Genomic DNA, 16,085 nt, shown 5'->3' with positions numbered 1-16,085 from the left:
GTGATCAATTATTGCGTATTTGTGTAAAAGCTCGAGTGATAGAAGTTCCCTGAGTTTTGTTAGAAATTCTATGCAAATAACTACACGTTAATTATTGTTGTGATAATTATTTAATAACTTACATGATTATAAGATTTACTTTAATTTAATTCATGTAAGACCCTACTCATGATGGATAAGATCTTGTGTGTACGTGAGTCGAGTAGACAGATAAGATCTTGTGTGTACGTGAGTAAAATTGTCATTTATAGTCTATGATCGGAGAGAGAGAGAGAGAGAGAGAGAGAGAGAGAGAGAGAGAGAGAGAGAGGGGGTTGAGCTTTTTCAAATTTATTTATTACTTTAAACATTTTAAAACCAAGAAGGCATATAAAACTTAGGATAAATTACATAAATGCCCCCTGAACTTTTGACCATTTAACAACGTGGTCCCTATTTTTATTTTTCTTAAGCCTCGCCCTTGAACTTTGACAATCTTACAAACTTAGTCATTCCGTCTATTTTTCTCAACAATCCATCCATTTTTTCCCATGTGATTGACATGTGACTATTTAAACAGGGACAAAATTGTAAAATAACAAAAAATATTGATTTTATAATGATTTAATATTATTAAAAATTATTATTTATTATATAAAAAAATAAATAAAAATAAAATAATTACGTAAAATATGAATTTTTTTTAATAAAAATGAATTGTAAAAATGAATTATTATTTATTATTAATTTTCTATTATCGTGAAAAAGAAAGTATAATGGAAATGTATAAAAAAAGTATTAAAAAAGACAACAAACAAAACGAAAAATATGAAATTTTTTAATTTTAATTTATTAATTTTAAATATAAAATAATTAAATAAAGGATATATAGGTAATTTTAAATATTCAAGTTATTACACAAGTTAAAATAGACGGAATATACTCCCAAAATTTGACGGAAGGACTAAGTTTGTAAGATTGTCAAAGTTCAAGGGCGACGCTGTAAGAAAAATAAAAGTAGGGATCACGTTGTTAGATGGTCAAAAGTTCAGGGGGCATTTATGTAATTTATCCTAAAACTTATTAAAAAATAGGGTTTATAAAAAGACAAGGGTATCCTCTTAATTTACTACATTTTAATCGCAGTGTGTAATAGCTAGATGACAATTTAATTGGAATTTTGACGAAATTTTTTGACAAACAGACGGAAAAAAAAAAGTTGGATCTAACGCGAAGAGATGAAAATGTAGTTTTAAAATTTTCGAGTCACTTGTTAAATATATTATAGTTGATGGGGCAAATACATGATTAATACTATAAAATTATATTTTTGTTGATCTTTGTCATAATTGCACGGCGGCACAAAGAATAACATGGAAACCGCACTTGGATGAAATCCAATGATATATGTTTAGCCCGTGGTGCAAATGAAAAGCCATCTATACAAAATAGGTAATTGAAATTTCGTTAGCCCTCGTGTCTTATAATTGCATTTTTACATATTAATTGTCTTCACATGATCGCCAAAGGACGAACTAACAAATCCATATAGTTTACAACAATTATTTTGATTTTTTTTTGTTTGTTTGAAAATATACAATTATTTTGAATTACCAACTTGTATAGGTGCAAATAACCATAACTCTATAACTGTTATAAAAACTATCATTTTTTTTAAATGATGCGACACATTTTTTTAAGAGGAAAAATTTATATAATATTTTCTAAGATGATCGATCTTTTTTTTTTTTAATATACAAATAACGTGGAGTATTCTTAAAGTATTCAAAAATACAAATATAGAACATCTTTGAACGCAACGCAAAAGAGATCTATGTTTACATTAGATCTAACATTAAATATGTGTGTTTGCTCAATATGTGCTTATTTCGACACGAAAAAGAACAATAGGCGCACTATGTTTCGGACATTTTTTTAGCTCATTAAAATACCAATAATGAGTAGGATCCAAACAAATACGGCTCGGACTATGAAAAAAAAAACAGTTCTTCAAAGTACATAGATCAAATTCGAACATAATCTCCTAAAAATCTAAAGGGACTGTATAAACAATTAATCCGTAAGACGGCAGAATCTTTGGTCTTGCTAATTCTAAGTAGATTTTATAATTTTAGATCGATTTTTTTTTTGGGAGCTGTTAAATCACCATATCAATTGAACTAAACAACCACCATATTAAGTGGTGTGATATAAATATCTCCCAAAAAAATATAAGTGGACCTTAATAAACATATGTATTACAAAAGTAGCGGCGTTTGAGAACCGGCAATGCAATTTCAACGGTTAACTGACCGGTTCGCGTGTGAGATCAAGAAAAATTTATGATTCCCAGTTATCGCAACCTCCTTACAGAATTAAAGTTTGCACAATTCATGAACCACTTTTTTTAGCATCTCTATCGTTAAAAAGAATATGTTTTAACTAATAAAATGGGGACTTTAAACCCAATTGCATCGTTATGTGAATCTTTACATTGATCTGCGATATTTATAGGGTAATTAAGTCATTAGCTTGATAACCAACCGTTCTTTTAAAAAAATAGTTAAAGTTTTATTTTATTAAAAAAAAACACACTAGACCCGCAATTATTTTGTGTTTATTGTTATTTTTGCCAATTGCCACTGGCCAGTTTTGTTTGTTAAATTAGAAAATTTCCTTAAAATAAAAATTTCTTTGTATCTATAGAATATGAGTTCCAATGCAATGGTACCATAAGCGATAACCTCGATCTTTGTCATCTATCCCATACTAATTTGCTCACAGCAAAAAGGAAAGTAAAATTGCAATTTTTTTCCTATTTATTTATTACTAGTACAATCGCAATTTTCTTTCCTTTCTATTTTTATTATTTTATAGAAATCCCTCACAATTATTTAATTTGTTCTTATTATATTTTGGTTTTGTGGGCCAGTGGGATATGCATGTGGTCGGTGAATCTATACAGTGTACACAATATAAAAGATCTTTACTAATAATAAATTGTCACAACACCAAACTAAACGCATCAAAAAACTCAAAAAGGGAGTCCCTTTTAATTTTATTTTGAAATTTGCTTATAAATAAATACCATCTAGGCTTCGTTTTTTCCATACACATTTCTGACTCACTTTGCTCTACCCGTCAACCCTCGCTCTCTCCGCCTCCTTCAAGCAGCCAAACAACCCCCCAAAACCCTTGTCACTCATCTCTTCGAAGCTCTACTCTTGTAAGTTATCGTACGATCTGTGCTACATGATTTGATCATTGTTTGCCTTCTTTCTTTGATCGATCCTTTTTTTCTTTTTACTCTATTGGATTTTGTGAAGAACTCACAAGGTTTATCACACTTTTCCTTCTTTCTAGTGTTTTCAGTTTTCACTATTCGTATATTCCCTTTGTCTAATCTTGTTGTTTTGTTCAATCTGCATTTTTAGATTTTTACCATGATGTACCCATTTGCTGTGTGTATGTTTGTTTTTAGTCTTATCATCAATTTAACGATTTTTGGACTTTTATTTTCCGTTAAATTGTTTTGTCCCTCGACTGTATAAGATTCTTTCTACCATACAGTATTTTGCTGCTGGTATTCAGATATCAGATTACCTCAACCTTTTAGTTAACTTAAAACGAAATCTTATATTATCAATGGAGCCTCGAGTGAAGAGCAGAGAGCCATGAGCTTGCATCTTCTCATAGTGCTCCAGAGATCAATTAGCCATTATGTATGTCACAGAATGGAATTTTCAATGCCGTTTTGTTTTACATATTATAAGGCTAAACACATGTGACATAACCCATTACATCTTGTGTCTATGCGAATCAGTTGGTCATAAACTGAATCATAATTTTTCAAGTTGAAATTGAATCATCTTGCAAGTCCTCAGTTTGAAATAATAATTATAAAAAGTCTTTCAATATGGTATTGATACCTTATATTATAAAGCCAATCACATAACTTGAGAGGGTATAAAAAATAATATGTCGAATGTTCTATATATATATACATCAACCAGGTGCCAAAAATGTCAACCATGTCTGCGGTCTCGGGCGCGAGCGCTTGCTTATTCAACAAACCCGCGGCGGCGCGGTGCCAGCTCAGCAGCTCCATGGTGAAGTTCCCGTCATCTCTGCGGTGGGCGAAGAGCGTGTCGAGGTCGTTCGGGGTGAAATCAACGGCGGGCTTGAGGGCTTCGATGATGGCGTCGTACAAGATAAAGCTGATTGGGGAGAACGGGGAGGAGAACGAGTTCGAGTGCGCGGACGATTGCTACATCTTGGACGAGGCGGAGAACGCCGGGATCGATCTTCCGTACTCGTGCCGGGCCGGGGCGTGCTCGACCTGCGCCGGCAAGATCAAGCCCGGCTCCGGCGGCTCCGTCGACCAATCCGACGGCTCCTTCCTCGACGACAGACAGATGGAGGAAGGCTACTTGCTCACCTGCGTCTCCTACCCCACCTCCGACTGCGTCATCTACACCCACAAAGAGGGAGAACTTTACTGACCAAAATGCCCTCTTCCTAAACATATATCACATCTGCCTGTGTCTTTGTTTTCTTTTGCCCGGATCCGAGTTGTGTTGCTTCAACAAGTTTTAGTCTTTGTATCATGCATTTCAATGCGGGATTTCGATTTCCAATCCTAGTGTTTTGTCTAGTTTTTCGAGTATTATTGCAGAATTGAGTGGCGTAGCTAGGGAACTTGCAATATTGCATGGATGTGTGTGAATGTATTTATCATCGAGTATGGTTGCCTATCCCATTTGGATTTCAACTTGTGTTTTCCATGAAAAGAGAGGATATAATTTTAGTTTTCAAAGGAACTGTTTTCTAGACAGGTTATATTATGTTATTAATGTCCGTTGCAGAGGTAACCAATCTGTCTCAATCTTCCTTTGCGCGGTGTTGGGCCATTTGGAGTGCCTGAAATCTGATGGTTTGGGATGGTAAGAAGATGGATGGGATCACGACCTTGAGTAGTGGTTGTCGGCGCAGAAGCAACAAAAAGGTCAGCCCTGCCATATGGAGCTTTTAAGGTTATTGAACTTGCGGCGATGTTTCATGGCAACTATGGGTTTAGATACAGAATTGTGGTTTGGGAGTGGGACCATCTTCTTGAGGCCGTTACTCCCTTAAGATTGAGAAGGCCCCGGGGATTCGAGAAGCTTTGAGTTGGAAGAAGTGCCATGCCTGGACAAATGTAGTAGCTCAGCCAAGCTACTTGGCATCCCAATTTAATGGTGTCTTCTTTTGGCATAAGTGTTCTTTAAATTATATTGAACGTTCTGCGAACTCGGTTGCTCGGACTAAAGCAAGCGCATCCAGCGTCTTTTCAGCCTCTTAAAGTTTCAAATGTAATACTCATCTCCCAACTATAATATCACTTTCATTTTGATGAATATTATAGTATAAATTCATGAGTAAATTGTGTACGTATTTTAACTATATTACTCATAATTTTTATAAAATAAAATAGTATTAAAATAAATATTAAAAACTGCAATATATCAAAATTAGAATTTACGTTATTCATGTGTAATAATTACATGTTACAAAAACTAAAACTTTTAGGTCCTGTTTGTTTGCCCACTTGAAAAGACTTTTTGACTTTTCAAACTCTAATACTAAAAAAACAAAACATATTATGGTATCACTTACAAATATTTGAAGGTGTTTTTCAAATTTTAAACATAATTTCGGAAATAAAATGGAGAGACACAACTAAACCTGGCCTAACGGTAGCGGGACGGGACTCCCGTTACTGTTGACGGACGGGACTCCCGTCCCGTTAAGCTGGCGAACGGTAACGGGAGTCCCGTTAGTCCCGTGGCGAATTTTATTTTATTTTTTTTAAATCTCGGCCGTTGGATCTTTGATCCAACGGCCCAAAAAAAAAGAGTCGTTGATTTTATGGCCGTTTTTTTTATAGCCGTTGGAGTATTTCGGCCGAATTTTTTATTTTTTTTAACCCATTTATTTCTAAAATCTATAAATACCCCCCCAATTCATTCATTTTCTTCACACCTTTCATTCACTATTTCTCAAACTCTCTCAAACTCTCTCAATTTCAATCTCAAATACTCTCAATCTCTCTCGATTTTTCATGGCATCTTCATCCCACAACCGATGTCGAAGGGGAAGAGCTTCCCGAGGCCAACAAATGCACCGTTTTGAAGAAAATTGGTTGCACTTATCTCAAAACGCCCCGACCCAAACACTAAATACTCTTTCGATCCAAATTATGTTGCTCCTACTTTCAACCATTCGGAATTCACCGAAATTCCAAACACCCAAGTGCCATACTACCCTCAAATGGATCCCGAGCAAGCCTATCAAGCTCAAATTCCGCCATCCGACGTGGCTTTTCAAGAATTTCAACAATTCGAGCAACATGTGTTTGAATCCCAAAATCCAAATGAAGAAGAAGATGGCGATGAAACCCAAAATCCAAATGAAGAAGAGGAGGAGGAGGAGGAGAAGGAGAAGGAAGAAGAACAAGACCTACCACCACCACCACCACCACCACCTCAACCTCGAACTCAAGTTACACGACCTCGACAACGTGAACAACAAGAGGAGACCCGACAACGACGACAACGACGAGCACGACAAGAACAACAACACCAACAACAACAACAACATGAAGGTGCTCAACAACAACAACAACCACCTCAACAACAACAACAACCACGACGTCGTGCTAGGTCCGTTGTGTGGACCTTCTATGAAGAGGTGATTGCGAACGGCGAAAAAGCCGGAAAATATCACAGTTGTGGCAAAATCTTCAGCGCTCACAACACAAGAGTCGGGACGTCGCTATTGTGGAGTCATCACAGGCACTGCCAGGGGAATCAATCTGGAGCCTCGTCAACCCAGGTAAGTAACATCAATCCTGTAAGCTTTAGACGTGATTTAGTAGAATATTTTGTATCCACCGATCAATCTTTTAGTCATATCGAATCTCAAGGCTTCGTTAGATTCATGAGTACAATAATTCCAAACGTTCAAATTATGTCTAGGAAAGCCTTGAGATCCGATATCCTAAAATGGTTTTTAGGAGAAAAGGAACAAATGAAAGACACAATATCATCTGGTAGATATAGCGTTGCCTTAACCTCGGATATATGGACTGGTCAATCTAAGATGGATTTCATGAGCGTTGTAGTGCACAATATAGACGACGATTGGAACCTAAACAAACGTATCATTGCCTTTAGGAGGATAGAAGGTTCTCACACTGGTGAAAACATCTTAGACATCATAGTTGGTGTTATAGGTGAGTGGGGTTTGAGCAATAGGATTATATCTGTAACCTTAGATAATGCCACAAGCAACAACGTCATGATTATGGAGTTAAAGGAGAAACTTAACGTTGACGATACCCTTTTGCATCAACGTTGTGCTACCCATATCATAAACCTCATAGTTCAAGCCGGAGCCGCTAGTTATGACCCTTCGATCAACAAGATTAGGAATTACATTAGTTGGATAAATAGTTCAACCTCTAGAGTAGATGAGCTTAAGAGACGCCTTAGACTAAACGGTCTCCAAGAACGCACCTTTCACCTAGATAACAAAATTAGGTGGAATTCTATCTTTCTCATGTTGACTAACTTCTTATCCGAGCATTACGTCAATGTTATTGTTTCTTACATTAACAGCGAACATGGCGAAAACGCTATATCCGAATACGATATTAGGATGGCTGAATCATTTGTTTCTTTTCTCGACATTTTTTACAAAGAAACTTGTTATCTCTCTGCTGTTTACACTCCTACTTCTTTTCTCGGTCTTCATACTATGACCGCAATTGCTGTGCATCTTGATAAATATAAAAACGAAACAATTTTTCAAGATTCTATTCAAGCAATGACAGCCAAGTTTTTAAAATATTGGGGGGCTGGAAATGTTCCATTATTATACGGTTTTGGAGCCATTCTAGATGTCCGATGTAAAATTGGTGGTTTAAAAAAATTTCTGAAGTACATTAGAAACCATTTTGTGGACCAAGATTACATTGCACTTGATCTCTCGAGGATCGTGGAAGCTTTTTTTGATCTTTTCAAGGTATACGAGGCGAAACTCCTACCGCAATACCGAACACAACCATCTCAATCACAGACGCAGTATCCGAGAAGACACCAATACACGAATGTCTTCGTCAACGCGCCCGCGTACAACTCATCACCTCAACAACAAGAAGCTGGGACAAGTCAGACGAGGTCGAGCGCAACCGACGCACGTTCCCATCCGGAGATCCAAGAGTACGATCGAAACAATTGGGTCAGGACGGATGACGAAGCCATCGACCTCTTGGTTTGGTGGAGACAGAATGCGAGGAGGTTCCCGGTCTTGTCATCTATGGCACAAGACATCCTCACCATCCCTGTTTCAACTGTGTCATCTGAGGCGGCTTTTAGTAGTGCAGGTCGCATCATCGACGATAGAAGATGTAGCTTGAAACCGGAGATGGTCGAAGCATTGACGTGCGGTAAGGATTGGATTCAACATAGAAATCGAGAACAAGAAACATTCATGTGCTTCGATATTCTTGACGATTTTGAAGTTGATTTCGCAAATGTAAACATAAATGGTTAGACTAACTTGTATAACTAAGGGATATCCCGGCCCTTGTCCGGGATAAATTTTCAAATAATTAACGAGGAAAGGGGTGCTCTTTTTCCTCGCCGTCACACCTTTTTAGGGGTCGGTGAGGTTTTTTAGGAGGCCCATTTTTAATTTCACATTTTTTTTTATTATTTTTTCTACCCATTTACTTCAAAATCTTTTCAATTAAGTCCTTGTATATAATTATTGAACTTCATTTAAATTTTCATTTCTACCCACTTAATTTAAATTCCTTTCAATTACATCCATCTATTTAATTATTTAAATTCATTTAAAACCGAATTTTTTTATTTTTTTTTAATTTTTTTTATGCCTAACGGGGTCCCGAATTCCCGTTAGGCAAACTCCCGTCCCGTCCCATTACTTAACGGGACGGGACTCCCGTTTGGCCAATTAACGGGAGTCCGGGCTTTAGCCGGGACGGGACTAGCGGTTAATACCGCTAGGCCAGGTTTAGACACAACTGGAAAGTACAAAAATTCTTGATAGGGCCACGTCATACTTGTGGCTATTTACCTAACATTTATGAAACGTTGACTATTTAGCAATGTCAAACGTTTAAATTGACTATTTTGCTAAATTTTTTTAATCTAATATCCCCTTAGATCTGAGACTGCTTCTTATTTTCACGCAATCATCTCTCGAAGATTGACTCAGCGAATCAACGTACTTACAAACTCATGTACAAATAAAGCACACATTAGTAACAAGTAAAAACTTGAACCAGTTGACGATAAAGATATCCAAGGCAGAGAGATTGAGTCAAGAATAAAGTCGGTGTGTATTGACCAAAAAGTTAAAAATAGCAAACCTAATTGAAACCCTAGGAGAGTTATATTAGGTTTGCACAAAATCTTCAGCGAATCTGTATTACCGAAAACTAAATACGATCATATTATCCAATAAATCTTGGAACTAAAGAACATTATATTTTTAGTTTTATTCGCGCGGGAGAATATGTAACTTAAGTAAATCGAGGACTTGAACAACTTGTTGTTTTGCCAAACTTAAAATCATGCCATAGAGATCCGATAGACTAGCATAACAAATTGGAAGATGAAAAATGGGATGTTCTCGTAAAAAAAAAAAAAAAAAAAAAAAAAAACTGTTGTAATTTTCACAGGCCACAGTCAACTTTAATTTATTTACTCTCTAAGGTAAATCAGTCTATTATCGGTTAAAGTTAGGATAATCTAGTAGCTCGACTCGGTGGATCTTTCATTGGAGAATTGTCATAAACAATGTGTCTACCAACCATGTTTAACACTAGATTAATATCACGTTTTCAGGTTTGACAAAAACAAAACATAACAGAAAGAGAAGTCAAACAATTTGAGGGAGGAAATCAACATGAGTTTCAAATAATTGACCACTGAAAGTCATTTCGAAAAATTCATACCTTAAAATGATAACTGTTCTATAAATTAAAAAATGCAAGTGTCTCAAGCCATTTATGAATTGATACGTGATATTACGATGTATCCTCGTTTACAGATGTAAATTAGGCAATCTTATGTCGACCTCTGTTTTTGAAATGTGGTTTGCTTAGTTTTTACTCATTTAATAATGATATTTAAAAAAAGCAAGTTCAGATGCAACCGTTTCAATAATAATCATGCCATTCATTTAAAAAACGAGAAATAGCACATGAGAAATCGATATTTAATTAACCAGTTGCGAATCTTGTAGTTTCCACTTTTGACCAAACTTTCCCATTCGGATTCCAAGGGCTTTTTCGCGAAGTAGACATAGACAAAAGGGCAATATAGGAAGATAAAAAGTAAGTCGGTCGAATCGAGGGCGAGAATTCAATACGTATACGGCAAACCAGCCGAGTCCCACAGCAGTGTGAACAGAGCCCGAACGCAGCGAACCATAACCCAAACCCAAACCCAAAACCCCTTGTAGTTGTTAGTTACCCAATTATAATTTTAAGTTTTTAACTAAACTAAATCCTTATAAATAGTACACCCGAATCGCCAAGTCTTAATTTTAAGAGGTTCCTGTGGCGGTGAGAGAGAGAGAGAGAGAGAGAGAGAGGTGACAGAAAGAAGAAGAACAAGAACAAGAAAGATTTTGGAAATCAGCAATGGCGGTGGTTTCTTCTTCACGTTCTGTCATCTTCAGAATCATCCTCCTCTGTCTTCTTCTCTGCTTCTCACCAGGTTTCATCAATTTCACATATCTATTATTTATTCACACCTTATCATCACCTTTGTCCTTTTTCTCTCATGTGTACTGAATATTAATACTCTCTTAATTTCGTATAGGTCGGTCGTGGGGGTTCGGGATAAACTACGGCCAGATAGCGAACAACCTTCCGGCTCCGGCGAGAGTCGCGGGGCTTCTCCGGTCACTGAACGTGACACGCGTCAAGCTGTACGATGCGGACCCGAAGGTCCTCTCCGCGTTCGCGAACACGGAGGTTTCTTTCGTGGTGGGGCTAGGGAACGAGAACCTCAAAAGCATGACCGACCCGGCTAAAGCTCAGGAGTGGGTGACAACTCACCTGTCACCGCATCTCCCGGCGACCAGAATCGCCGCCGTCCTGGTCGGAAACGAAGTGTTCTCGCCGGACGAAACCTCGGACCACTCGCTCCGCCCGTATCTCCTCCCGGCAATGCAGAACGTCCACAAGGCTCTGTCGGGCCTAGGCCTCGCGGATAGAGTGACGGTCACCACGGCCCACTCGCTGAAAGTCCTGTCCACGTCATTCCCGCCCTCTTCCGGAACGTTCCACCCCGCGCTCGCGGAGTTCATAAAGCCGCTGGTGGACTTCCACGCGGAGATCGGATCGCCGTTCTTGATCAACGCGTACCCGTTCTTCTCGTACAAGGGCGACCCGAACAGCGTTCCGATCGAGTACGTGCTGTTCGAGCCCAACGCGGGGACCACCGACCCCGCCACGTCGCTGCACTACGACAACATGCTGTTCGCGCAGATCGACGCCGTCTACGCCGCCATGGCCGCCATGGGCCACCGCGACGACGTGGAGGTCCGCGTGTCGGAGACCGGTTGGCCCTCCGGCGGGGACCACGACGAGATCGGAGCCAATCCGCGCAACGCCGCGCTCTACAACGGGAACCTGCTGCGGCGCGTGTCGCAGCGGATCGGCACCCCCGCCAGGCCTTCCGTCCCCGTCGACGTCTTTGTGTTCGCGCTCTTTAACGAGAATCAGAAGCCCGGGCCCGCCTCGGAGCGTAATTACGGCCTGTTTTACCCTGACGGCGCGCCCGTTTACGACATCGGCGTCCGTGGCTACCTCCCAGAGCTCGCCATGAACACCGACAGCTCCTTCGTCTACTCCGCGGCCCACCTCCCGGGCAATCACCAGGTTCGTCTTAATTTATTTTTTTGAGAAATTACTCAATTTACCACTAATTTCATAACATTTTTTCACTTTCCACTGAAACATTAATTTGACAAAAAATGCCACCATATATCAACAATGTTGACATTTATTTTTGCGGTTAGACATCAACATTGTTGACATAATTGTTGACATAGATGTCAACATTGTTGATATATCTGTGGCATTTTGGATCAAATTAATCTTTTGATGAAAAGTGAAAAAATGTTATAAAATTTGTGACAAATGGAACAATTCTCTTTTTTTAGCAAAGTAATCAAAATTACAATGTCAATTTTTTTTTTTCAATGTTATTAATTATTGAAACTGTTTCGAACCAAATATTCGCTATTGATTTCAATCGACGGTCTAAATCAAAGGCCAGCTGTGATCGATATTGATTTACTAAATGTGTTTTTGGTGTGGCAGGTTATGGCGATCTTCAATTTCATGATACTTCTGGTCACATACTTGATAGGTTGCTAATAGGGCGTCTCGATCGGCGCCGTAGCTTAATTAATTAATTCGCTTAAATTTGTACTGATAATTCATTGAGGTAAATACATATACCTACCTACCTTCACATATACCTGCATTGATATTTTTGTATGCCTCGTCTTTTCATGAATTTTGCCTTTCATTATTATTATTATTATTGCCACCCCAATCTGATCGGTCGTTAGATGTCTAGTGTTGAAAGTGACTGAAAGTTTGCAGCCCCTTTTCGTAGCTCCGTCCACTTGATCATTTAATTCTCATCGCACTTTTCCTTTGGATTCTCTTCTCAATAATATTGGAATTTAAATACTCTTGAATAATTGAACATCTTATTGTCCCTTTTTCTTATTATTTTTCTTAATAGAAGAATCGAAGTACATACTGTTTCATATTATATCAAAAACACGCGTGAATGGATCGGTGCAGATAGTAAGCTCAGGTGTGACACACCTTAGCTGTTATTTTTGGAATAAAGTGAACTCAACTAACAATACATACAGTATGATATGGGCACCTCAAGATTCATTGGTGTAACGTTCTAACTTTCAACGCACATCACACGTCACACATGCCAATTGATTTGATGTATATTAGTATATGACGTTATATATATATATATATATGTGTGTGTGTGTGTGTGTGTGTGTGTATATATTATCTGATTATTTGTTTTCTGTCCCCTATATATCGTATATGACGAACAAAAAACCATTATAGTTGGTTATGAGATGATTTCTCAGAGCTGTGCCAAGCTCTTCACACATTTTTTATTAATGGGTCTCTATCGTCTACTTGCGATCGTGCATGTGAATATATATATATATATATATATATATATATATATATATATATATATATATATTTGTTTCCTTTTTTTTCTTTTTAGTATACGAAATTATTCTTGTCTTCACCCACACAAAAGTCCACCAAAGTTTCTGTATGTGTAGTAGTACCTACGCTTTCACAATCATTTTCTATATTTTTTCCTTTTTGCCACCCAAACTTGGAGTCTCATCTCGTCATCTTTTTCCTTGATTCCAAAGCACTCTGTAAAGATTTATTATGCAAGTGTTTCTTTCATTTTCTTACAATAATTCTGATTCATGGCCACACGTTAATTAGCGGTCTCAAATTACTACATCGCTTTATATACATCTAATATGATAATAGCACTCTGGTTAACTACTTAAATTTGAAGGCTTTCCCTAGATATATAAACATATAAAGACTCGAAAATTTTCATATGACCAACCTTCGATAAATTTTAAGTAAATAACTACGATAATTTATTAACAAAAGTAAGAAAGATTAATAATTGTAAATATTAATCGTTAATAATTATGAATAACTATCCGAATCCAATTACAGAAATTAAATAATGAAAACGTATAAACAATACCACGTCACCATAATGATTATTTACTTAAATTTTACATAATATTGGCTATTTAGCAAATCTCCAAAATTTATTGGCTTAATTATTAAGTTAGTTGTAAATTAAACGTAGCAAAATTTAGTTCATATAGTAAAATAGTCATTAACTAAAGTAAAATGAATATTGTTCACAAAATTTGATAGAATTATTTCCATTAACTACCAATAAAAACAAAAAAGTAATTTAAATAATTTGAAATCCTTCAAAAATTAAAGAAATCATTCATACACGAAAATAAACTATATTAAGTAATATAAAAAAAAAACACAAATTTACTCTAAAATTTGAAAGGGCAGTGTAGCAAAATAGCCAAAATGAAACTATGAAATTTGTTTCTAGCCTATGCTTCACAATTTTTAGGGAAATAGCCAACAGTGTTACGTGGCAATAATTAAGGTTTGATTTGCCCTTATTTATTAACAAATTCGTCATTTTCTCTCTCCTATTTTTTCTACACTTTTTTTACATAAAAACTTCAAAAAATCATATCTATCTCATATGAACTCGAAATTGAGTTATTCAAAATCATACGGATTCGTGACGTCGAGATCTTCAAAAATAGATCCATTGTGTTTGATTAAAAATCATGTTTAATACCATAAATGTAGAAAAATCACGTTACTACCTTAAATATGGAAATAATTGAAATTTTTTGAAATTATCGAGATAAATATAATTTTTCATCAAACACAATGGGTCTATTTTTGAAGATCTCGACGCCATGAATTTGTAGGATCTGAAATCACTTAATTTCGAGTTTGTATGAGAAAGATATGAATTTTTGAAGTTTTGATGAAAAAAAATTATTTGAAAAAAAAAAATAGGAAAGAGAAAGTGACGAATTTGTTAATAAATAAAGGCAAATCAGACATTAATTATTGTCACATAAGTCATTTGGCCATATCCTTAAAAATTGTCAAAGGTTAAATCCAAAACCACATGTTTAAAGTAATCTATTACTTACAAATCTCAATTTGAAACTTAATAACGGCCAATATCCTTTACTGACGATTTATAAAGGTATATATTAACTAATATCAATTGAGAAAATAAAAAGATAAAATTATAATATAGTTTTTAAATTAATCACATATTCACATAGCTAAAATTTATTATATTGTTTAAATCTTTAATAGTTGATTATTTTAAGATATCAATATTTAGGTGACAGTTTGTAGCAATGAATGGGAAAACCAAAATCAGAATCAATGTAATCAGCCATCGGATTTCTATTAAATATTATGGACTTCGTTGAAGCATCTATTTTTCTAACCACCAATCTTATCTTAGTCTAACAAGACTTGATAAATTATTTGAAAATTGGCCGTCAAAAATATGCGGCATTATTATTATGTAGATATATTGCTTGCTAGGTATGCAATTTTTTCGTGTTTGATATGATATCTCTGCCGATTAAATAAAAAAGAAGAGCCCTTCTTTGGAAATCAACGTAACGTGAGAATCAAAATGTCATTTCTTTTGTTTCCTCTCCATAATAATGTAATACTAATAACGCTAATGTTGAAAAGTGGTGATACGTAACACCAGAGAATTCTATGGTGGGTTTCAACGTCGTGGACCATGTGTTCCCACCTTTCGCATTTGTAGGATTCTCATCGCTTTGGGATAAGATTGCCACGTGGCCGAATCCACTACGTGTATATAACTAACTGCGTATATTGGGGACTAATTAGCCGCCACAGTATATCACCTGTTCTTGTAGATACAGCCATATGCACTTACATACATATCTAGTCATGATATATAGATATGTCACTGTCTAAAACGTATTAGTGATCGGGAGGCCAAAAGACATTTGATTTCAAAAGCGTCGATCGTTTTAAAACGTATTTTGAATGTGGCTTTGGACGCATTTGACTAAATATGTGCAAAGTTGATCCAAATCAAAGTAGCTGAATTGGAATAGTTGACCAGCTTGCCAAATCATCACAAAACGAAAATCACACGAGTTTTGTTAGAGATTGTTGGTCTCTACGAATAAAATATGATGTATTAACATACCTAATCTGAGCGTGCACTTTTTTTTTTTTGGAGCCCACATATATATATATATATTTATATATGAGCATTTTAATAAGTTAAAATAAACCAGTTTAAAATTAATTGATTGATTGATCTATATTTTAACCGGTTGAAATTAACCGATCTATTAAATTTAACTGATTATTTTATAGCTAA

At 36.3% G+C, this 16,085-nt stretch overlaps 1 protein-coding gene and 1 pseudogene across 2 annotated transcripts; both read left to right on the top strand.

Annotated features, from left to right (window-relative positions):
- The first annotated feature begins 3,021 nt into the window (after positions 1–3,021).
- Positions 3,022–4,828, top strand: LOC149381220 (uncharacterized; annotated as a pseudogene). The gene is made up of 2 exons (XR_016293843.1): positions 3,022–3,205; positions 3,993–4,828. The product of XR_016293843.1 is annotated as an uncharacterized LOC149381220 (transcript).
- A 5,665-nt stretch (positions 4,829–10,493) lies between these two features.
- LOC149381219 (glucan endo-1,3-beta-glucosidase 14-like) lies at positions 10,494–12,760 on the top strand. The gene is made up of 3 exons (XM_089600817.1): positions 10,494–10,769; positions 10,875–11,938; positions 12,383–12,760. Exons 1-3 carry the CDS (start codon positions 10,694–10,696, stop codon positions 12,437–12,439), a joined length of 1,197 nt encoding a protein of 398 aa, XP_089456943.1. The 5' UTR covers positions 10,494–10,693; the 3' UTR covers positions 12,440–12,760.
- The last annotated feature ends 3,325 nt before the right edge of the window (positions 12,761–16,085 follow it).

This window comes from Urtica dioica, chromosome 11, assembly GCF_054948205.1.
Source record: "Urtica dioica subsp. dioica isolate 48M chromosome 11, U.dioica_male_clone48M_v1_H2, whole genome shotgun sequence".
NCBI classification, from domain to species: domain Eukaryota; kingdom Viridiplantae; phylum Streptophyta; class Magnoliopsida; order Rosales; family Urticaceae; genus Urtica; species Urtica dioica.
This window is presented reverse-complemented; position numbering and strand designations above follow the sequence as displayed.